We start from the raw sequence: 25406 nt of genomic DNA, 5'->3' as shown, positions 1-25406 counted from the left end.
ATATGACGTCATATTGTAGTTTAGAAAGAGCTGAACCGAAGTAAATTCAGCTCTATAGTGGCCCTAAGGCTTTAACGTGATTAAAGCTGTGTTTACAAAATATGGGATAATAACAGTGGTTAATTCTTTTTAAAAAATGATTTAGGATGGGTCAAAGGTCCTAGTTTACAATTAACAGCTTTTTTGGCTTTACTTTTAAAGTATTTTACTCCTAGTTCCCACTCATAGTGCCACATGTCTGTCTTTCCTATTGGCTGTGGCTGTCTGAATTGACAGCTGGTGTGTGATGTAATACCCCCCCCCCCCCCCCTCCTAGACAAGTTATAAAGAGCAATATCTAGTTCCATGGATTGAGATCAGCTTAGGTAGATTAATGCTCTAGGTCTCTGAAATGTTTGTTGTTTAAAACCTCTGTTTAGAAAACAATTGCAGTACATGAAGAGACCCTGATCTGACAGATGGCCAGAGTTCCCAGAGTCTGTCCATATTAACGGCAGCAGTAGTAGTCCATGGTCTTGAGTTCATGTGACTCAATGGGATTTTAGGCTCTTCCTCATTCAAATGTATTACAAAGGGGGAGGAAGGGGGGGGGGCTGAGATTATTTTACATGCTGTATAATCTATTTATTTCCTCCCCAAAAAAACTGAGCCTGCCTTAGCATTCGTGGAAAGTGGAGTGACTGAGCGCTACAATCAGTGAACGCTAGAGTGCAGGCGGCCTATCAGCTTAGAGGGAGCCAGTGATGCCCTGTGGACCGTTTTCACAAACGTGAAGCGTGCTCAGTCGACTTGACTCACTTCAGCCCCTTTGCTGCTGTGCATGCCGCTTTTCTAGACGGGTTGACGTCCTACCAGAGAGCAGCACCAGAGGTTTCTTTGCTCTTCATTGCTCTTGCTGCGTTGAAGGCAGCTGGGTCCCTGTCTAGCTCCACATGTCACACAGCATAGTGGGTACCACTGTACCAGTGACCCTCTGACTCCGCTTACCGGAGCTCCTTTCCATGAACAAGCCTTGGTGAGAAGTTAGCCTGGTTGTATTCAGATCTCGTACTCTTCAGGCGGGAGATCTCATCGAACCCTGCTGTGACTGACACGTCCGACGCACACCGGAAAACACCTGACCTGAGTGAGGCCTGCCTGCTTCCTGAACCTGTTGCGAAATCAAAGTTCTGCACTGCCTCTTCTTGGTCATCACTACATATCCCATCATGCCACACTCCTTCCAGCAGAAAAAAGGTGAGACTTCCAATTAAGGCTGATTTATACTTGGTTGCGCAACCGTTGTGCATCTTGTCTCGCACCGAAAATAGTAGATCTACAAGCTCACAAGGCGGAAATGCTATTTTTGGAGCAAGACACTGGCGCGACTAAGTATAAATCAGGCATTACTATCCAAGCTCCGGTGGTAAAAATGTAATCCAAATGTTATAAAGATATTGTTTATAGCCTACAGTACGTTTATATAAATATTGTTATATACTGTACATCATGTCATGGGTGAAATATTATACATTCACACTGAGGTGGGTTGCATTTCGTCTAGCTTCTGTTCAAGAGCTTTGATTTGCATAAAATGGAAATTTCATGGGAAAGATTTTCATTAAAGACACAATTAGGAGACATGTCAGATAAGTATAATCAGATTTCTTTTTGCAAGAACCTGTCAGTCAGAGTCTTATACATAATGGTTCAGAAATTGTAGTCAACATGGATTTGGTGACTGCTGGATTTAATAAGCTCATAAAACAGCACGTCCCATTTTTGATGATTAGCTGTTGGAGAGAAAATAGATATCTTTTACATTTTCTACAACTTTCAAGTAATGATTATAGATAACTTTAAAATAAGACAAAATAAGCCTGCAGTAACACATCAAAACAAGACATCTAAAGGCTTTATGTGTCAGAGCGTTCGATAAAAGGACTGATTTTATGTGACAGCCAAATATGAGTGGTGAGTATTTTGTTGCTGTAAAAAGTTTATGAAATTCCAAACAGTTGAAGGAGATGTGCATTCTTTGGTAAGATGTTTTCAGCAACATCTACTCTTCTACAACAAAAGAAAAACTGGGGTTTTTACGTGAACCAAAGTGAGTCAGTTGTTCTGACAGAAAACTGTTTTTTAATAATTTTCAATCATTATTGATCATTCCACCTCAAGGCAGTTTCTTGCATCAAGGCTTCAAGGTGAGGAACTGAAGACTAGAATTCTACCAAACCTTCTACCCTTGAAATTCAGAAACTCTTAAGTTCTATTTTATTAAAGGATATTTTTTCAGGAATGTGTACTTCAATTCAGTATTAAATGGACAGGAAAGATACATTTGCTTGAAAAACCTATCACATATTGCAGGGATTTTAGCTTTAGCTTAAGTATTATTATACGTAACGTGAATTTTTGGTTAAAGCTTTGTTTCATGCCCTTGTGAGAAAGATGTTAATAATGTTAATGCTGTTGTGTGTTGCCAAGTAAATAATTGTTTTCAAGCTGCAGAAGATAAATGTGTTATAGGTCTAATGATGACTTTTGCTGTGAATATTCAGTTGAGCTCTCAAAGTATTCATTGTGATCAATGGATTGCTTTTAGCCCTTATTTTCAAGGAGAAACTAGATGATATCAAGATTATAAAGTATGAACATACTGCAAAGTAACAAACGGCAATTGTTCTGTGCTGTATGATGGATGATAAGCTAGCAGCATCAATGGCAACAGTGAACACCAGTTGTGAAGTTATTCAAAAATTCATAAGGAGACCATATCAAATAATATGCATTAAAAAACACATTCTGTGCAATAAAAGAAAATATGCCGATATGTAGAGGAAAAGGGCATGAATGTTTTGCCTTTCTCTATCTTTATATATGTTATATATCAGTATTACAATCAGTCAGTGTCTTTCGATATTGATTTGCAAAGATACAGATATGGATACATTTGGCAAAATAATTATCACATTTGATTCTGCCCCGCATGAACCAGTTTAGATTTGAGTAGAGGTGGAAAGTACTCGAGTAAAAGTACTCAAGTATTTACTCAAGAGTAGTTTTTTTGAGGATCTGTACTTTTAAAGTAAATTTTAAATGCTCTACTTTTACTCTTATTTTTGAGTAGTTTCAAAAGTAAATACTTGTTACTTTTTATTTGGACAATGAGTAAGAGTAGTTTAAATTCAGTAAATAAGTAAAATAAATTCAGTTTTTTGACATACTGTGAAAGCAATGGAAGGTAGATCTAAATTGTCAAATAATAAAGGACAAAATTGTGAAAATAGAAGATCTACACGCTCACAACGCCTATCTGTGGCATTGTGAGCATGTAGATCTGCTATTTTCACAGATGTAGTCAAACTAATGTAATGCCAACTCCTACAATTCCAAATGCTTGTCAGGGTGGGGGTCCACAGTTGAAATATTATTTTGGGGGTCGCAGCCTGAAAAGGTTGAGAACCACTGACCTAAGATATTTTTTCCAACATTTGCAGCACTTGATTTGTGTATATTGTTTACATACAGTTTACATAATATATTTTCTTAAAAATGAAGTGGTTTTCTGATTAGTGTTTTTCTCTTCCTGGTTAAAGAAATCGCATTGGGACAGCTTAGGTAACCGGTAACGTGTAACATGTAATTAATGTTAAAAAAAAGGTACTTTTACTTTGTACTCAAATAGTAGTTTTTAAATAGGCTACGCTTTAGGGTGCCCTCACACCAAAATACCTATGTAATCCGCGTTCTGCCAATGCATTTCAATGAGAGTACAACGGTTTCATGCCAGCAGAGGATTTCTGCAAAAAACGCTCCCTTAGGGTGCCCACACACCAAAATACCTAGAGTGGAATCCGCCAATGCGTTTCAATGAGAATGGAGCGTTTTTTTGCCAGTAGAGGATTTCTGCAAAAAAACGCTACATTCTCATTGAAATGCATTGGTGGATTCCATTCTAGGTATTTTGGTGTGAGGGCACCCTTATCATTGAAATGCATTGGCAGAACGCGGATTCCAGTCTCAAAGGTATTTGGTGTGTGGGCACCCTTACTCTTACTTTTGAGTAATTTCCTGGACTAGTAATTTTACTCTTACTCTTACTTACTAAAAAAGTAACAGTACTCTTACTTTGAGTAGGATTTTTCAGTACTCTTTCCACCTCTAGATTTGAGTGCTACTGTATGGCGACTGACTGGCTTCAAGTGTACACAGCTTCATGTGTACACAGGGGATCAGATCAGAGTGTGTTTGCCCTTCTCATGATCTGTGCCAATATAAAGTTTGATTGCTTAAAGAAAAGTTAATTAACCACATTCATTTAACCCTAATAGCGTCCCAGACTTAACATTTATCATGTCTCCAAAGTTTGCTCTCTGACAAACATCTCTGCTTGCAAATAAACTCTGAATGAAATTAAGGAGCTGCATATCACATACATATTTCATTTAAGTATATGAGTTTCTTGTCAATTCTTTAAAAGCAGGAAAATATCGGTTTAACCACATGAACCCTAGCATCCCTAATACCTGATACCTGGGCATGTTAATATAGGCAAATATACGGTGGCAATGGGTGAACATTCTGCAAATCTACAAGCATACAATGTGTTGCAATGCGACAGGTTGTGAGCGTGTAAATTATCTATTTTTGTTATCTGACATACAACAAAGTATATACTGTAGGGGCAAAGTTGTTACGTCATCCTTGAAAGTTTTACTTCCTCCGTATCTTTTGGGTACAGCAGTGTATTTCTGGGGCCACTTGGGATTGCTTTCATCCTATACCAAATCCCACGTTTCCATGCTGGGTTTAAATCCATTTATTGCCTTGGCTGGAGGAAACCAAAATAGCCCACATGAAATTGCACCTATACACTAATGGATGCTGCTCAAATGTTTTGATCCAGATGGAATTTCCTCACTCTCTCCAAATATGAAATATGTTGACGGTAGATGGCAGATTTCTTCCAGGAAAACAAATGCATGCCACACGTCTCAGCTAGATTATTACACAGAGCTCAGATACAACCACAATAGAACATTCTTTTAACACATATGAGTATTTCTCAACATGTTCATTTGACAGAACTGTTTTTTTTTTGTAGCCATGCTTAGGTAAAACATTGTTTGTATTATACACATCTTGACCCATGTAAATAATAAGGTCAAATCTCAATCGCTTGTCACGAGTGGCCTAGTAACAAAGAGCACAGGGTTCAAACCACAACCTGGATGTCAAAGTGTGCTTTTCCTGTGTTGCCAGGCTAGCCTGTGAGGCCCGATATGAGCACCGATATTTTAGATTGCATGTGCATAAATTCTTGGACTCAGCTGAAAGAGTTATGTAACATTGAAGAACCAGGAATGGTCCGAAAAGGAGCTGAACTTTAACATTTTGGACCAGGTGCAAAGGCAAAAGAGAGATTGTGAGTTCAGACTTGCAGGGCTTGGACATGGACTAGAGCTAAATCCCCAAAGTAAAAAGATTTAATAAATGAAAAGCTGTATTTGACAGATGTTGCGAGCGGTGCACATTTGCTAAACGTTGTAAATTAGAGAAGCACCTCAAATGTCAGTCACACAACAGATGATTATCTGAAAACAAATTTGTTGCCGTATTTGTGTTGAACAAATGTACATTTTGTGTAGCCTTAATGAATGTTAAATGCATGAAATCCAGGTTGTGCGGTCTTATAACCTGACAACGCTGTACATTACATTATCAGAACCATATCTGAGATGAAAACATTACACCAAGACTGTTGGAATTGAAACATGAAAATTGTCATAGTTACTAAAACAAGCTGGGAATTCATTTTCATTGCTGGGATAAATGTCCTGTTTCCCTCTTTGACATTTAACTGTATAAGAATATAAAGAATGGAAGAATGGAAGAAAATCTAATCTTCATCTCTTCTCACATGACTGGTGGAAGGGGTTGATCCCTTCCTGTGATTGACAGAGATGTGACTGAGACGCTACGATTCTATAAGACACCTATGGAGAACTGGAGAACAGGAACATGACCATATACCTCAACACAGGATTTACAACCATACAATTAAAAAACAACTTTTATTAAAAATATAAATCTTATCAACTACCTTTATTTAAAACAATTTAAGACAACTCTTACTAAATATATTTCGTAACTTACAAAATGTTTCAGCACAGTTTCACAAATTTAAGTTTCTGCAGTGCCCCGTGATGCCTTTCGTGAATTATGGGCATTAATTCCTTTTTGAATTAAACACATTTCTTTTCATCCATTCATTCATTCATTCATTCATTCATTCATTCATTCAGTCAAAGTCAGTCATAAACAGCCTGCCAATCTATCTGCTTGTGGGTAGAGATAGAAAGGGTGATATTAGACCATTGCCTTCCATAATTGGTTGTTGGGAAGATGATGAGAAAAGGTTACCTCATATTTCGTACAATATAATATTTTGTTACTTTGACGAAACCGTAATTGTGATGGTAAAGTGAGAGTAACTTTATTTGGCTGTTATTAGGATGTTGGAGAAGCAAACATAGAACCGAGTCAAACCCTGCACATACCTGTACTGAAGGTGTATGTACTATCATCAATGACATGCAAGTGTCATATAGGGTGGGTTGTGTATTATAGGGCCAGCACTCTTGTGCTGTTATGCAGTTACAATTATATGTAATTGTAAGGTCATTAAAGTAGGCTAAAGTGTGATTTTATTGAGATATTATTACTATTCTGGCACTACAAATTAATTAAGTGTTATTACAAGCTTCATCTTAGTTTGTTTATATCAGTGTCCAAAGTTCTCCTGCAGATCCCTTTGTCTTACAGCACATTTATTTTTACATCTCTCCCTGCTCCTACGCAGATAATTAAAATAACAAACACATTATTATCGACCACTGAAGCCGTTTGAGGGCAAGCTTATCATTTAAATCAGATTTGGTGGAACAAGGTGAGACCTCAAACATGCAGGATAACGGGTTCTCCAGGAGAGATTCGGGAAACATAGGTTAGGCAATACCTCAAAATATGTTGGCTATAATAAGCAAGGCGCAACAGCTATGGCATGCACTGATGTGCAAAGGAAATGGAGCTCGGGTATGATGAGGGAGAGAATGTATAGCTGACTCAAGCTGAGGAAGGTAAAGCACATCAATCTCAAACCCCACAGACACACATCCATGGCCCATCACTTTCACGGGACGATTCCACAACCTCTCCATGACTTTTTAGGAACAGAGTTCACAAGCCTTTTAATCTCCTCAAAAATGGCCCATGCTATTTCAGCTCCTGGCAAATCAGCTCAGTTACAGTACATAGCAGATGTACTGTACTGTGTAGACAGCAGAAGCTATGCAGGTCCAAGTCAGCATGATTCAGCCCACACGAGTCGAACACACTGTCACACTGAACACAGTAGAGCAACGCTAAACTGTAGGAAATGCACAACGCTTTATGTTGCCTATATCAAATTGTACTGCTGTACAAGCAGCTACAAAACAAAATCACAGCTATTTTTTGGAAGCTGCATCTAACAGCCAGCACAGGCAAATGGGTCATCAAAAGAAACACCACACATCCAAAGAAGGAATTTGTCCACTTTGTTGACCGGCGTCCCCGGTCTGCACTTGGCCCCCTCCTTTTGCCCTCTACAAATCTCTTCACAGAAAATAGCATACAGTATTCAGGATATATTTACAAGCTCACGATGCATAACTGTATGTTCGCCTATTATGACATGGGCAGAACAATGACACTAGGGTTCATGTGTTTATTTGCACCCAAGTTTCACTGGAATCACAGCAACTAAACATGGCAAAGACAATGAGGTCAATGTCATTGTATTCAGCAGAGCAGAGGCCAGGTTGTGAAGAAGAAAGGCCTGGTGGTTCACCCTGACCATCGCTGGTTGGGAGCCATGCAGCCCAGATGGGATACTTGATGCATCACAGCCTCCCTTCAAGTGCCCCTTGAAGCGGTCTAAATTCCTGTCAGAATGTCTGAGTTGGGCAAATAGTGACATCAAAAGCTTGGACTGATGACAGTATACAAATGCTGAAAGTTCATTAAATAGGAATGGCGTGTACACATAAAGTACATTTTCAAATTACTGTATATACTGTACAGTACCCTTTACTAGTTTCTCTCTGTTCTTTTTTGACCGAGATACCAGTCCTACACTACAAAAGTGTAAAAGCCTTTAATAGTCTGGCTAATGCATGGCAAGAATAAAATCATTTCAATAAATAAGCATAAACAAACTGCTTCACATGAACAATGTTGGTGTAATTAAGAGCTATACAGTATATATGTTTATACACAGTTTTTGAAAGAAAGAGCGTCGGAAAGGGTTCATGTGTTAAATTACAACCCGGTATCCCAGTCATAATCGCTCGTTCCACATTAAAGGGGAGATTATCAGTGCATCGATGTGCAAGTGAGTGGTCATTTGTTGACTGGCATTGCTTTCCTGTAAACTCTGGTAAGACCAAATGTACTTTCCGCTCCTATATCAAGTTGTAATACAGAAGCCAACACCTCTTCTCCAGCAGCAGCAGGAGCAGTAGCAGCAGCAGCACCTAAACCATCCAGAAACCTTTGAGTTCTGGGTTATGAACAAGTTCTGTTTGAAAAATACTGCTGAAAAAAAAAAACTGTCATAATATCCTTTATGGTCTCACGAGGCACCCATGGAATAAGATCCTTGGTGTGCTCAGCAATTACATCCATCCAGAATTGCAATATTTTACTGACCTGACGGGGTGACCTTTTGAAGTGTTTTGCCAAATCAGCTATAATAAACTTCTGTCTAAGTTTCATTATTGTGAACAGAATTTAGTCTACCAGCATTGTTGACAACAAAACCTTGTGTATTTACAGTAGAACTTTGGGTGAAAAAGTGAATTACACAAAATGATACATTTAAATAAAGTATTTGATTTTAGTAGCGAAAATATAATATTTACAATCTCACAATGCATCGCAGTGCTATACGTGACCGAGTATTTGTATTTTGGATAATTGTGACTTTCACTTCGCTACATTTCAAAGACAAATATTGTACTTTTTATCTCCACTATCCACGGGTTTCCAACACCCCATAGTGCATTGCGCAGACGTTGTACCGAGCTTCCGGCACCGCAGCCGAGTGTGGTTTACAAGCTCACAATGGGTTGCATTTGCGACGCGACGTGAGCTTGTATGTCTGCTGTTAAACCGGAAGTCTGGTCCAAATAATCTCCAGTAAACTCCCGTGGAAACAGGTGGATACATTTCTAGGAATGGGAAATAAATAATAAATGAATCAATTAAGTGCTATTTCAAAATAGTAAAAACAGCAGAAGGGAACTATTTTTAAATTTCTCTGAATTTCAAACTTTCAATACATCATCCTGTAGGCTATTACTATAATCATATTGAAGAAAATGTATGTTCTAATTTGTATTTTTAGTACTATTTATTGTACTTTTGCATGTACTTTTGAATACTTACATATTTTTTAAAGCATTTACTTTTGAATACTTGCACTTTTTAGGTATGAGTCAAGTACACATTTGACTGATCAGCTTTCACTTAGTTGAGTAACATTTGACCATTGATCATGCTATTGTACATCCCCGTACTGTACGTAATATTATAATCAGGCAGCTGACCCAGCATCCACCAGATGGCACACTGGCATGGGTACATTTCTGGCATGCATGGAAAATTCCATCAAGTTCCCCTCTGCAAGTCGCATTCCTAGCACCTCTCAACCGGCCTTGAGAAAGCCCTGCATCCACATGCTTTGAATTGACAAAACTCGTACTCGCACCCACCATCATGCCTCTGCCATGCTCTGCTCTGTCTGTACCCACAGTGCATTGCCAGCCATGGCAATTAAGCTTGGTGAACTCAAGGTTATGCCAGCACAGAGGCACTCTGGGTAAACTTACTTCGAGGTTTTGATGTGATAAGGTTGGAATGAAAGTAAGCTATTCGTCGAGAATTTACAATTCCACTGTTGACCACAACAGTCAGAGATATACTTATTATATCCTGGAAAGATCTGTCTTTGAAAATAAATAAGAAAGGCATAATAATAAAAGCTAGGTCATTTTAGTTTAATTCAACTTCAAACTTCGTTGACCATGATCCCCTAGGGGTCCGTACTTGGCCCCCTCCTTTTTTCCCCTCCCCTCTACACCAAGCTCACAATGCTTGCTATGTGCTGTGAGTTTGCAGATTGGCTGTTTCCCCCGAAATGTTCACCCGTTTTTGCCAAATGTTCACCTATTATGAATCAAGAGAGGTTTATTTGTCACACACTCATATACTGTACGTACAAGAAGTGAAATGTTGGTGGACATGGTGCTGCATTAACAGCAATACAATATTGTAAAGATAGGAATAGTACTGGACTGTATTGAAATAAAATAAAGTAAGAAGTAAGAAAACAAGGTAGCAGCATGAATAGGGATGCTAGGGTTCATAGGGTTTGTGTGGTTCACTTTAGGCTGAGTGTGAGTAGTCAGCGTGTAGTATATTTGTTGACTGAGTACACAATACACCCACCTATAACCACCAGCCTCTATCCACTGGGATTCTTGTGGGGAAGTCACAAGATTCCTCAGCAAAACATATCACTAGGGCTGGGCAATATTATATCCATATGTTTGGATATGAGACAAAATATCATCTGGGATTTTTGAACATCGCAATATCGTGATGTAGCATAAGTGTTGTCTTACTTTCAATACTCTCTAAAAATGGAATTCCAGTTTATTGGAAGTTTAAACACTGTTTTAACTTAAAGCTCTATATTAAGATTACCATTGTGTTCAGTTTATTCAGGGGTCTTACCATCTCTTCTCATCAGCTCGTTGGTAAACGAAATAATATATTTTTAGACAGGATACCATATTTTATCCAATCAGGAGAGAATCCCACAAAGACCATTTATCAGCTTCAATGACTAGTGTTCCAGTTGTGTGTGTGTGTGTGTGTGTGTGTGTGTGTGTGTGTGTGTGTGTGTGTGTGTGTGTGTGTGTGTGTGTGTGTGTGTGTGTGTGTGTGCGCGTGTGCGTGTGCGTGTGTGTTTTTATATTCTCTGTTATTTCCAGCTTCACTTGTTTATGGATAGAATTGGTATCCCTGAACATTTATTACTAGAGCTGGAGAGACAGGGTCCCCTACTGAACAAACAATCTACACACAGCAATGATTGCTATTAGGATATAAAGCTATATAACACATTTTGACAACGCCAAATAGATTATCAAATCTAGAGTGAGTGTTCACATATTTTAATCACTGATCTTTGAAAGTAACTTATTTGCATCATGTTCACTTTAGTCAGAACTGTTTACCATAATATTGCCCATTGCACTGACTACAACGCTACATAACAGCACCAGCACACACTACCATGCTTATACTGTACATCGCTGGTTCTCAAACTGAGGTCCTGAGACCCTCAGGGGTCCTAGAGGGGGTTCCCAGCTAAATTAGTCAATATGGCATCAACATCAGTTTAACTACTTGAACCCTATAGAGCCCTATATGCATCAGCTATTTGAAAATGCTGATCTACAAGCTCACAATGTAAGCTTACTGTATAGATCTGCTATTCAACATTTTAACAACGCAAATCTTGTATGGGGGTCCTTGGCACAAAGTATTTTCAGATGGGGGTCTGCAAATACATGTCAAAAATGTGACTTGATCATTTGCTAATTACATAGACAGGCAAAGGGCAGGGGTTTCCACATAAAATCGCTTTACCATCTCATTAATAATTTTCTTTTGAAGAATCTGCATTTTTGCCTTTAATCTACATTACACTAGGGGTGTTTAACTGACCTCATTAGTATATACAAATTATTATTTTCCCTGCAAACAATCAAGAACAATGTACAGTATACTGTAGATACCCCATAGACCTCCACCATTTCTAATAAGAAAAGAAAAAGAGAAAACACTTGTTTGCCCCTGGCCATATCATAAATTAGACCTAAGGATATGGTGCTGTTTGACTTACATAAGAAAACTTCATCATCTTCAACATGAGAAGACAAAAAGGCAGCTGGGATTCAAGGAGTAAAAAAAAAAAAAGTGAAACTTAACAATATGAAAAGAATTTCTTTTAAAGAAAGGAACTAAAAAGCCCTCTGTAGCTACCAGCATTATCTGTTTGGTGTTACAGTGTGGTTGCATCATGCCTCTCAGAACAGAACTCCGCACTCCCCATCTTTGCTGACAACGAACACTGAAGTTGGCAGAAATTAGCTGTGAAACGAGACAAAAGTGTACAGTTTATGAAAAAAAAAAGAAAAGAAAAAAGAAGTGAGGCAACCTCCGGGCCCCAGGCTTTTTGTCAGTGGGCATTTCTATTCAGTGACCTATCATGAGCCAAGTGAAAGCAGTGATGCACTTTAGAAATGCTTCACACTTAAAGCGTTATTTATACTTAGTTTTAGTGTGCCGGTGTCGTGCAGCCAAGTATAAATCAGACATCTAGTCTGAGGTGTGGAACTTTTCACTTTTCTTATTTATTTCTCTATGTAGCTACTGGGCCATGTCAGCTTGTGTCAGTGTCAAAACCAAATGTGTCGGCTTTGACTTTGACTGTCTTTGAATGGCACACCTTTCAAAAAAATCAATGCTTGCCTTGCATAGATGAGTTGCAGGCCCCTGTGTAGTGATGTTGAATTAACCCACAGACAATTCATAACGGGACAATGAGCTGCCAATCTTTTCTCTGCTGTGAGTGGGTGCATCATGTACTGTATGTGTGCGTGTATGGACTGGGGGAGGGGGGGGACATTGATCGGTTACCCTCCACTCTTTTCTCAATCCTCTGTAAGTGGGTCATTTATTTTTGCTAAGTATCGGTTGAGTAAGTTTGCCAAGGTTTTGCAGTAATTATCTCATCCTTGTATAGCCGGGCACAGCATGGGGCCTTGGTAAATTACACATCTCTCTTCAAACTCCTGGATGGTTTATGGCCGTGCATTATGCATAACTGTGTTGGAGCGCCTTAAACATCCCCCAAGTGGATTGAAATAAAGTTGACGCTGCTCTTTGTTTGGAGCTCGACAGTCTTTATTTGGCATTGCTGAATCGGAGATTGCTGTGAAAGTTTAGGTCTTAATTATTTTGGAGACTTGTTCCCCATTGGTTTGTGAACACCTGGAGTGCTTTTAGTGGGACGCCGGATCCAGATGGGCGGATGCTTGAGCAATCCACAGGGAAATGCCTCTTCCTTTATAAAAGAGCATGTCGTCACATAGAGGGTGAAGAAAAACAATGGCACTGCGTCTATAACGCAACCTGTAATACACAGTAATTATGAATCATCCACCACAGGCTTCATCAGCATCATTTAAAAGTAGAACTTGATAACAATAAATAGCCCTGTCATTGACATCAAATAATTATTTAGCTAAATACAGTAAATAAAGAAAAAGTTCTGGAATCTCTTTCCAGTGGTTTTTCTTCTTCCCTAACATTTAAAATATATATTTTTTTACAAGAACAAAATGGATCAGCCATTAAAGGCTGAACATGACGCTTCATTGTTCATAGCTAATATAATGATTGAACTGCTTATGCAGAGATGGAAACGATATTCTTAAAAGGTCATAAAGGTAGTTCAATCAGTGGAAAGTGGTCAAACACACTTGCACGCAAGCAGGTACAATGTAAACAAGTGCACTCAAATGCACACACAAGTGCATGGGTATTTCCTGTATTTAACTATGAGAAAGTGCAAATCAACAGCATGGTCTTGACCTGCTCTAGGCTATATGTAAAGTGTCATGAATAAACTTATGTTGTGATTTGGCACCATATAAATAAAATGTACTTGACTTGCAGTCAATGAAAAAAGAAATGTCTACACAAGGCTGAGCAGAACACATACAGGCTATGTTTAGAACTGCTCTTCCTGTCTTCACTTGTTACCTTGTGGTTTTCTGAGATAAAAGGAAGTATCCTTTCTTGACATTTGAGCACAAAATATTTATCTTAAATGAGCCGTTTGTATATTGTGTGGTTTGAACCAATCCCAATACAAAATGTGATCTTTCTTTTATGCCATAAACTGCAACTTTTACAATGTCATTTTTAGACAGTTTTGTAAATCTAAAGTGCAATAACTGTAGTTTTTTATATGATATTCTTAATGCGTTGTTATTAAATCTAGCTTGATCTTCAATCCATTTGAAGTACATTCTCAGTGCATGGTCATAACAGAGCAGCACATACATAGTAGACATGCATTTACACATTGTTTACAGTGTTTAATCTACTTTTTTGCAGATGAAATTGTTTGTCATTTGTATTTTATTTGAGCAAAAGTAGAAATATAGTAAACATTAACCACTTAACCTGACTATATACTGTGTTGCCCAGGGCCCCCAGGGGTCTATACTTCACTTTTCAGGGCTACACCAAATCTCATTGTCAAGAAAAACGTGTTGTGAGCTTGTGGAGCTGTTATTTTTGCTGAACGTTCACATCATGACATGGTCAGAAGTGGGATGCCAGGCTTCATGTGTTTAATTACATTTTTGTGATCTCTTCTCAGCTCAGCAAATGTTCCTTCTGAGTCAAGGAGTCAGCAGGATAAGAGAGGAGGGCCAATCAGTGGCATGGAACAATCACAAACCCAGTTTCCAAGGTCAGAAAACTAAACCACAACTGAAACCAGCTATCAAATTTCATCAATCCACTCAGTTTCTCTTGTATCCCCAAACTATGTCATTTCACTTCAGTCCTCCTCATTTACACAACAAGCTGTTTTATACCCTTGTTAAGCTTTAGAATGAAGAAGAAGAAGAAAAACACTATTAAGAAGTTCACTTTTATTCATGTCCAGCTCTGGCAGTTGATGCAGTACACAGGGACACATTCTTTACTTTAACTATGAATGAAGCATAATATATGATGCATTTCACATACAGGTTTCAGAAACACCAAAGCAGTGGTGGACAAAGCACTCAATCCCAGTACTTGAGTCAAATTATAGCTAGATGAAAGTTGTTCAGTAAAATTTGAACACTTGAATCATTGGTGTATAAAAAAAAAAAAGCTAAACTTTTCCAGAAATGTATTTTTTATAGTGAGAATATCAGATCTTCAAGCTAATAAAGCCTTACATTGTGATGTGTTGTGAGCTGGTAGGTGTGCTATTTTCACTATATTTTAGTTAAGGCTTAAGTGGTTAAGTCATAATGTAGTAAGTCTCGAAGTTTCCAACAAATAAAAACTCAAGTTAAGTTCAGGTACTCAAATGTTTTGATTAGTAAATGTGATTCATTACTGTCCACCAATGTTCATGGCATGTTACACACATACAATTACATATTAAAGACAGGTGATACTTGGCCAAAGTGGTGTAGCGTTTGTGGAGCTTTTAAAGGGTTGTGTGTATTTTGTTAACAGTAGGCTTACACCTTATGTGAACTATAATACCACAGGTGTTGGATGAAACATAGGCTATACACTGTAAGTGGTACACTTACACCCCACACCCGTTTGACCTTGACATAATAGGACCTGTTAAACAAGTTAAAATGCATACATTACTTGGCCGTAAAGTTAATTACATAGCTACAAATGCATAGATAGGCCTAGAATAATTCATATACTATAGCCTCAGTTGACATTTTCTTTGCTTTCGACTGAGCCTTTCATGCAATACGTTTAATAAGCTTGTCTTGAAAAAAGAACTGCTTGATTCATTGAATATAGCCTACTTTATTAACAGTTTGTAAACAGTAGGCCTACAAGTGGTATGTTTTTCAATGAATGTTAAAAAGGATAACACAAAAAGCCCTATAGGGGCTTGTTTCCATTGTGGTCCTGGAAATAAAATTGAAAGTAATAAAATAAAATAACCCATTTATTTATCCAGTTTTGGGTCATATTATCGTCAGAGGACAACAATCGGCGACAAGGATTTTCTCAACACGAATCTGACAGATCGGTTGTCAGATTCTACTACTATCACTATCTATGAGTATGGATCTATAACTCTATGGTATGGATACAGCGCAACTGTAAAACACACATAGGCTACATTACATTCATTGACAGCCACAGCAGTTATAGTCTAGTACACACACTTCATAATCCTTATTCCGTGTCCCATTCCATTCCCTTCTACAACAAACCCTCGGTGATGAAACGCAGGCAGTCCGCAGCTTTGAAGACAGGAGAGTGGAATTAGATTAAAAATGAAAAGGAGGAGAGGAGGAAAAAAAAGCCATCGCACGACCTACATGTCCGCATGAGAATACATCAGATATATCCAGCGTACAGTCAGTGTAGCATACATGGCATTCAATGTGTTTCAATCGGGGCAAAAGCGACGCAGGGACACTGTGCTTATGTCACGGAATATGAATTAAGCCCCGGCGGTTTCACACCTCGTCGAACGACGGTGTCGCGCGCCGAACATGGCCGATCTACAAGCCCGCGGCGCGTCGCGTGCCGGACGCGTCGTGGGCTTGCAGATCGGCCGTTTTCGCCGCGCCGCACCGTCGCGCGACGAAGCACAAAGCCAGGCTTCAGTTCTGAGAACCAAGGGGGCGGGGCTTAAGGAACCGTCTACGTCGGCCAGCTTGTCGTCCCATGTCTGGACGCAACCAAATGACAGGGGGGAGACAGAGAACATACGAAGACAATTTACCCTAAAATGCGGAAAAAACAAATAATTTTCGATCCGTAATCGAATCATTATAATTTAATATGACCGTTGCAAAACTCCCCGCGCACAAGAAACGCTCGAATGTCCACTTTCGCGAGTTCATATGTTGACCCCGTGAGAAAAGGGACTCTCCCCTGCCTTGTCAAAGTGGTACGACCGCAGACTCAAATTCCGAGAATTGAGCACGGCTGATTCTTAGAACTGGGGTTCTTAGAAGTGGTGATGCAAGAAGTTTCTAGGAAAGCGCTACCAGGTGATCTTTTTAAATTCCTATTTTCCTCTAATTTGGCGCGAAGTCGTTGACTATTTAACTGTCAACCTCAATGCTGATTGAGGGTTTTGTTCTGTTTTGTTTAAATTTGCATTTCATGTGTGTGATTATTATTGTTATTCTAGTGTAAAATGTTTCTTATCCTAAAGGAGCCCGGTGCGGGTGCATGTGTGATCTTGGGTTTTTGTGTTTGGAGGTTGAGTTTTTGCACGTTATAGGAGACTGGAGCTGCGCTAAATGATGATCCATACTGTTGAATGGCTCCAGTTCTGTCTCTAGTGACAGTGACAGTGGCGTTGACAGATCAGATCGTGTTGCACTAGTTCTTCTCTGGTGGGCTGGAATGGAAGTAGTCCCTCCATATTCGGGGATGTCGCTGTAATAAAGCAGCCATAATGTTAATAATTCGAGGTCAATAACTTAGATTTGACAAAAAAAGAAGCCCGAAGCTGTGTTTGGGAGTTGGTGTCATCTTACAGAATGTTAACTTGTTAAATCTGTGGTGGTGATGTTGTTGTTGTGTCTGGGGCTTTTTTAGCTGCGCTCTGATTTGCTTTTGACAGCGCTGTGTTTTTAGCGCGTCTGACGGCATCCTCGCTGCCCATCATGTCAAAGAAAACCGAACTTTACCGGCAACATCTCTGTTAATTTAAACTCTGAGAGAGAGAGAGAACACTTTCGGAGCGTTTGTAACTCTGAGAGTTTACAAACAGACACACATTAACATCCTTTAGTTTTAGATCATCCATTGTCTTTAGTTTTTTGGTTGCATGCATGGAACAAGCCCCGTGGCTGACGTTAGGCTACAATGTAGCGGAAACACTGGCAGGCAGCTCACAGTTGTCTGCTTACAATGTAGACCTAATATTTCCGCCGTGCGAGAAGAAACATTGTCGCACTTAACTTTGTCACACCGCGCTGTGCACAGCCTGGCAGTCAGTCAGTGCACGCTCACTGTCTGCGAGACACTCCAATTAAACGGCGCTTAATTGAAATGTGACCGTTAACGTAGGCTTGTGGTGAAGTGGATTGGATTGGATTTAAACCTGCCAAAAACGCGTCTCATAATGGGGGATACAGTTAATTTGGGCCGGGGGAATACAATTGCTTTAAGATTGTTTAAAAATAGCTGTTGTTGTATCAAGATATTGGATCAATATCGGTTTAGGCTGCATTCTATTGGTTAACTTTAATCTATTCTTTAACTTGTCTTGAGCTTGCGTTCTATTCTTTAAGTATGTTATATTAAACTCTATAGCTTTATTTTCGTAGCCTACTTGCTTCCAGTTCCAGGCTAGATTCCTGGCAATGAACATAGCAGATCCCCTCGTAAATCTGTCTGTTATGGAATCTACCTACTTCTATTTTGAGTTTGTAAAACGGCGCCTCTCAATCGCTTGCAGTTGTTCTATTTTTAAGAAATAGGCCTATTATTAGTCTACAACTTTGTGTTGATAAACGAAATGGTAGTATATCAGTCATAACGCATTAACGCGGGGTTTGTTGCCTGAAGTTAAATTATTTCGATAATCGTGCCAATTTCACTATATTCGGGAGATAACATGTTTATCTTGTGATTTTTGTTGTTGTTATTATAAAACTGTTCAATGTGATGGTAATTTTCGGCTCGTCAGACATAACATTGTCATTTATTAATGTCTGCTCATCCTAAATTATGTCAAATCGTCGCCTCATTCACTGAAGGGAAACTCCAGAACAGCGTCAAAATGATAGGCTGATCAGTCCTTTTCGTTGTGGCTATCCAGTGTGGCATCATAGGCCATATAATATTGTTAGTTCTCTAAATGACACTTTGAAAATTCAAATTTCATATTAATTTAGAAAACATGTAGGCTAGATGCACGCACTAAAAACCATCAGCTGTCCATGTTCATTGCATTCCTTTATATTTTTCAATGATAAGACTGTCAGGTTTATGTTGGTTATCACTCACTTTATGTATTATCCAATACGTTGTCATTTTTCATGTGTGGAAAAATATGAGAAATATTTACAGTAGCTACTACCTTTCAACCGGTGGTTGATTCTGTAAATGTTATTGGCAGTAGAATGGCGCCGCCTTCTGGCTCAAGTGTTATACAGTCTGATAGTTCAAGAGTGGTTATAAACTAGGCTAATTGATGAATAGCCTGTTACTTTCTCAAACGTTGCATTTATTTCTACAGTGGGTCTTCACAAGGTCTGTGTACCAATAACTCCTTCTCACTAGCCTGACACTCAGCCTGAATTGACATTTCGTTTAAGGGGTGTGGCTAGCGATTCAGGGTCTGGAACTAGGCTACCTTCTCACTGCACTTTCCACACAAACATAAACTTCAGTGGAATAATAAGTATATCATGTTCTCTTCCCAGATCTTGACAAAATGGCTTGCGCAGCCGACAGCTGCATACAATTCACACGCCATGCAAGTGATGTGTTGCTCAACTTGAACCGTCTGCGTAGCAGGGATATTCTTACAGATGTCACCATCTTGGTTAACAGACAGCAGTTCCGCGCACACAAGACTGTTCTCATGGCTTGCAGGTGTGTAGAATTTGTCATGCATGTGTGTGTGTAAAGTCTGATGAGAGCAATGTTTTCAGACCCTGCTTTGAAAGCTAATTGACTGACCATTATATTCCCTTTTGTGTTTGATGATTTACAGTGGGCTCTTTTACTCAATCTTTACCGACTCCCACAAGTGCAACCTTAACGCCATCAGTCTGGACCCAAAAGTGGACCCGGAGGGTTTTGCCATTCTCCTGGAGTTCATGTACACGTCCCGTCTGACGCTGAAAGAGAGCCTGATCATGGCTATCATGAACACAGCCATATACCTGCAGATGGACCATGTTGTGGACACCTGCCACAGATTCATCAAATCCAGGTTGGTGGACAAAGTGGCTGTAGCGTCTGTTCTCTGGTCGACCTCGATCCCGATGGTAAAAATGACACCTGTTGCACGCTCCTCTGCGTTGTTTCGTTCACTCTTTCATTTCTCTCCACAGTGATCCGTCCGTCAAGCTGGCCAGAGATGAGTTTTTGGTCAGCCCCTTGGTGTTACCTCAGGACGTCCACGCTTACCGACCCCATGAGGTAGTTGACAGTTTGCACGGCCGCGTAGCCCCGTTCAGGGACGGGAGGCCCTATGGTTCCAACATGTTCAGTGGGGTTGGCACGCCCAGCAACTATCATCTCTATGGTCAGTTTCCTATGCCGGGATTCCCTTTCCCTCTCTGCAAGCTGACAGACGCCAAACACGCTTTTACCGACTTGGCGAAGGGCGGCATCCACAAGCACTGCTCTCCACACGACAGCGCCGTTAGGGCCGATTACACCAGAGCAGTCAGCAACAGCTCCTCCAGCATCATCCATTCCACCTACGCCTCTAGGGAGGTGGGGGGGAGAGACGACGAGATGAGGAAGGAGATTCACGAGGGATTCAGCCAGTCTGTCGGTCTCGGCCCCAGGAAGCGCACGTTTCCCGGCTTGTCCCTGGAGCAGCACCAGCAGCAGAAGGACATGGGCAAAGAGCTGCCTCCTCCCGCGGAGGAGGACATGCTCCATCAGCATTACCCCCTGGGGATCGCCTCCTCCTCCTCTGCTGGCCGCAAGAGCCTGATGAACAGCCCGCAGAGCCCGCTCAAATCGGACTGCCAGCCCAACTCCCCCACGGAGTCGAGCAGCAGCAAGAACGCCGGCCTCTCCCAGGCCGCCCGCACGCAAACCGCGCAAGGGACGCAGGACCCCAAGTCCCGCAACTGGAAGAAGTACAAGTTCATTGTGCTCAACCAGACGTCCAAGGAGGACGAGGCCGCCGGACTGCGGGACCCTGGGATGCGCTCGCCCCAGCGCCTCGGCCTGCCGCCCTACCTCCATCCCAACGACCATGAGCACCTTGACCCGCAAACCACAACCAAGAGTACTAGCGAGCACGGCGAGGATCTACCGGCCCCCCAGGCCAGTCGCCTCAACAGCCTCATTAACAGGTGAGCCCTAATCTTACAGACGCAGAACTTTCATCAAAGTTGAAAAGCTGGCGAGCAAAGATTAATTATTAGTCACTGGTACAATATGAACAGCCTCTGAGGAATGACAAGATTTTGAGTCTTGCATTTTGAATGTTACAGGAAATAAAATATGAAATACATAGCCAGACACTCTGTTTAACTTGATTACACTCTGGAGTAAATTAACACAGAAGATTGTACTGTGTAGGATGATTACTTGCATAATTTTATATTTACCCTAAATGTCATTATAAGGTTAATGTCTTGAATCCATCTGTGTAATGTTAAACATATGAACCTTTTGATTCTATACTTGTACAGTATTTCCAGAAAACCTCTTTGGCAAAAATAGCTGATCTACAAGCTCACAACGTATTGTGTTGTACCACGTTATGAGCTTGTAGATCGGTGTAGTTCTGCTATACCAATTTACCAAATCACTTCACCAAAAAATAGCTCTGCCACGTTGTGAGCTTGTAGATGGGCTATTATCACTGAATCGTCACTCCAGAAAAGGGACGTTATAGAGTTCAAGTGATCAAAAAACAAATATGCTTTTGAAATGTACCACCCTTTTGGAGTTGCAGTGGTCTGTGTCAGTAACTGGTGCCATTTATTTGTAAAAAGAGAGTTCTTGTGTAACAGTTATTGTTCTATGCTCCCCAGAGCACTGGAGGGATCACAGAGGAATGGTGACAGCCATCCTTCTCACTACATGGGCCACAGGAACTGCTCCTCCTGTGGCGCTCAGTCTCCCCAGCACTCTGAAATGTGCCCCAGCACCTCAGGGTCTCGTTTGACAGAGGAGATGGCAGAACTGCACTCAGAATACTCTGACTCCAGCTGTGGTGAGAAAATAAGACTGATTTATAGAGCAAAGTTCAAAGATTCAAAGATTTGGGCTAATAGAAATCGACAAACTATTAGTAATTTACTCCTAAACGTTTAACTAAATTTCGATGGTCTTTTTTTCCCCACCCTCAACAGAAAACGGTACATTCCTTTGTAGCGAATGTGACTCGAAGTTTGCCGACGATGAAGCCCTTAAACAACACATGCTTCAGATGCACAGCGACAAGCCATACAAGTGTGACCGTTGTCAGGCAGCTTTCCGTTACAAGGGAAACCTCGCCAGCCACAAGACGGTTCACACAGGTAACAAGAACAACAACCCTTTATCTTAAAGTGATAGTTCAGCTATTTTTGATATAAAGCTGTGTGAAATACTTGCCATTAAAATAGTGGTTACAAATGTATTAATTGATTACCAGAGTCCCGTGGTCAGAGTTCTGGTCAGTTTCTAATGAATATTAAGTAGTTCCAATGGGGTGGGGGTCATTTGGCGTGGCCCAAACATTGAAAATAGATTAATCCACAAAACTGGCGTCATTTGTATTGTTGGCCTATTTCTACCATATAGAGCGAGGTTTCGTTCTGATCAGCTGACTGCAAAGCACCTCGTTTGGGGGAAGTACGTTGCAGCGGCGTAGTGATATTGGACACAAAAAATAGTACCATGTGACAGAGGGGTCCAAGTTGAACGGAAGTTGGTCTATTTGGTAGAAATAGGTCAACAATACAAATGACGCTAGTTTTGTGGATTTATCTATTTTTAATGATTGGGCCATGAGCCCCTGCCAAATCACCGGAACTACTTTATATTCATCTAAAACTGACCAGAACTCTGACCACAGGACTCTGGTAATCAATTAATACATTTGTAACCACTATTTTAATGGCAAGTATTTCATACAGCTTTATGTCAAAAATAGCTGAACTATCACTTTAAGTTTAGATTTAGTTTTTTTTTATTTTATCTATTGATGGCACATTATTCTGCAGGCATGTGCTCTTGCTAGGCCTATTGCTGAAAATGTTGCTATGTTTGCAGGAGAAAAGCCGTATCGTTGTAATATCTGTGGCGCTCAGTTCAACCGACCAGCTAACCTCAAGACCCACACTCGAATCCACTCAGGAGAAAAGCCATACAAATGTGAGACGTGCGGAGCTCGTTTTGTACAGGTGAGCCCCTCTTGAGGTTTTGGATTGAATCCCTTCTTTTTTCTTTTTACTTAGGCCATGACTACACGGAGCTGGATATTTCTGAAGCTAGACATTTTTTTGTGCTGTTGGGGCTTGCAGCCACATGAAGTTGGATATTTCGGCTGCGAAGCTGGATATTTTTTAAACCGGATAAATAAGTGGAGAGATTGAAAAATATCCGATTCACTGGATCCGTGTAGACAGGGAACCCGGATATCTCTGAAGACTTTACTGTGTGTGTGCTTGTTAGACCTAGATATGTTTGTCGTGTGGACCTAGACATTTTTCTATGTGGATATCTGAAAAACCTGGATATATGAAATATCCAGCTCCGTGTAGCCATGGCCTTAGACTAAATGGCTTTCCAGCGCTCATGGATCCATGATCTTCTATTTATTGGAGTTAAAACCTGAAAGGTGTTCGGCTTTTGCTCTCAATAAATAGAAGATGATGGATCCATGAGTGTGGTGTTCGGTTTGTTTTGTTACAACCGTGCACCCGACGTAGTTTAAAAGATCAGGATCTGGTGCGCTTCTACTCTTTGATTAATGGCTTTTCACATGTGATTTTAGGTTGCTCATCTCCGTGCCCACGTGTTGATTCACACTGGTGAGAAGCCATATCCATGTGAGATCTGTGGAACACGCTTCCGTCACCTGCAGACACTTAAGAGTCACCTGCGTATACACACAGGAGAAAAGCCCTATCATGTAAGTACACACGTATTGATGCATGTACAGCATACGTGGGCAACTGGCGGCCACATGCGGCCCCCACCTTCACTTAATGCGGCCCACAGGTTGATACCGGAATACTGATATATTATTGATTTCAGCTGTTATAATTCCAAACATGACATGCTTTAATTCCTTCAGTCTATATTAGTAGCTTAATGACTAGTATAGTAGTATTAAAATGTATATATTTTTTTATGTCCAATGTATTTGTATTCAAGTTCATAAAGTTAACATGAGTATATAATTAAATAAGTTTGAAATTAAATCAAAATGTTACATTTCAGGATTCCAATTAAAAAATAACAACACAATTATTCAGGATTACAATTCAAAACAAGCAAAAAATCTACAAGCTCAAAACGCATCACAGTTGTATGAGATACTACTAGAATGACAAAGCAAGAGGCGCACGGTGGTGCAGTGGTTAGTACTTCGCCTCACAGCTCAAAGGTCCTGGGTTCGATTCCCGCTGGGGGAAGCTGTGGGCGCTGGGGGCGTGTTCCTCCACCCACATCATCAGCACCCACACCCTAGGTGGGGTTGCCGATAGGGCCTTTCTGTGGTGAGTTTGCATGTTCTCCCCGTGTCTCCTTGGGCATAGGCCCTCACACAAAAACATGCAGTAGTCCTGGTTTCTATACTACCTCCCCCTAGCCAGCCGGGTGCTCCCCAATGTCCCCTGGCGCTTCAGGGGGAGAGCGGAAACCAGGACTACAGGTTAGGTAGTCACCGGGTGAGAAAAATGGGTTGCAAAACCGTGGGATAAAAAAAAGAATGACAAAGCAGGACGTAGCAATATGCAATGTGGCCCTCTGGAGTGAAGGTGGAAATATAGTGGCCCTCACCATCATCAAAGTTGCCCACCCCTGATGTACAGTGAACAAAACAAACACGATTGTATTCAGTGGCAGCCACCGTTTTAATTATTTTGTTTTCTTTCCCCCTCCAGTGTGAGAAATGTAACTTGCACTTCCGCCACAAAAGTCAGCTACGACTGCATCTTCGACAGAAGCACGGAGCCATCACCAACACAAAGATCCAATACCGTATGTCCACCCCGGACAACATGCCAACTGACTTGACAAAGTCATGCTGAGCTGCGACAATGGGATGGGTGCAATCGTGACCATGGCATTTGAAGACCCCAACTTGTACAATCATCCAAACTTGTAGTGCCACACTGTGTTGATTTACATAGATTAAAAAAGAGGAATTAACTGGCAATGAATGCCATCTAAACGGGTTTCCACTACATGTGAACATAGAGCCACTTATGGCATCTTAGTCACTTTATTGTTTATATATAAATATGAATATATAGCTATGTTGGGAGTGTTTCTATTAAGCTTTGAAGGTACGTATATAAAGCTTTATTTTGTTGAAGGATGGAATGTAAACAATCCATTTTTGAGGATACAGTATTTTATATCAAAGAACTTACTTTTCTGAAAGTATTGAAATTTTGATTGACGGGTGGTACATATATTTTAAGATAATGGAATTTCTGGCAGTATAAAATAGTTGTCTATACATTTCTAAGTACATGTAGAACATGTCAAGTTGCCATACTCATGTGAAAGAGAGGGGGGGGGAAGTACAGTATAATTTCAATTGACGTTTCAATGGGTTTTATTCTAAAACGTATCAGACTGCTGCTCTTCAAACTAAA

General features: G+C 40.4%; 1 protein-coding gene across 1 annotated transcript; it reads left to right on the top strand.

Annotated features, from left to right (window-relative positions):
• Positions 1–1208: 1208 nt before the first annotated feature.
• bcl6aa (BCL6A transcription repressor a) lies at positions 1209–24833 on the top strand (the record flags this gene model as incomplete). Its single annotated transcript, XM_080725379.1, has 10 exons — positions 1209–1236; positions 14552–14644; positions 19320–19491; positions 19613–19834; positions 19956–20936; positions 21624–21805; positions 21945–22112; positions 22849–22979; positions 23573–23710; positions 24687–24833. 10 exons carry the CDS (start codon positions 1209–1211, stop codon positions 24831–24833), a joined length of 2262 nt encoding a protein of 753 aa, XP_080581505.1.
• Between the last annotated feature and the right edge of the window lie 573 nt (positions 24834–25406).

Source organism: Nannobrachium achirus, assembly GCF_963921795.1.
Source record: "Nannobrachium achirus genome assembly, chromosome: 1".
Lineage (NCBI taxonomy): Eukaryota > Metazoa > Chordata > Actinopteri > Myctophiformes > Myctophidae > Nannobrachium > Nannobrachium achirus.
This window is presented reverse-complemented; position numbering and strand designations above follow the sequence as displayed.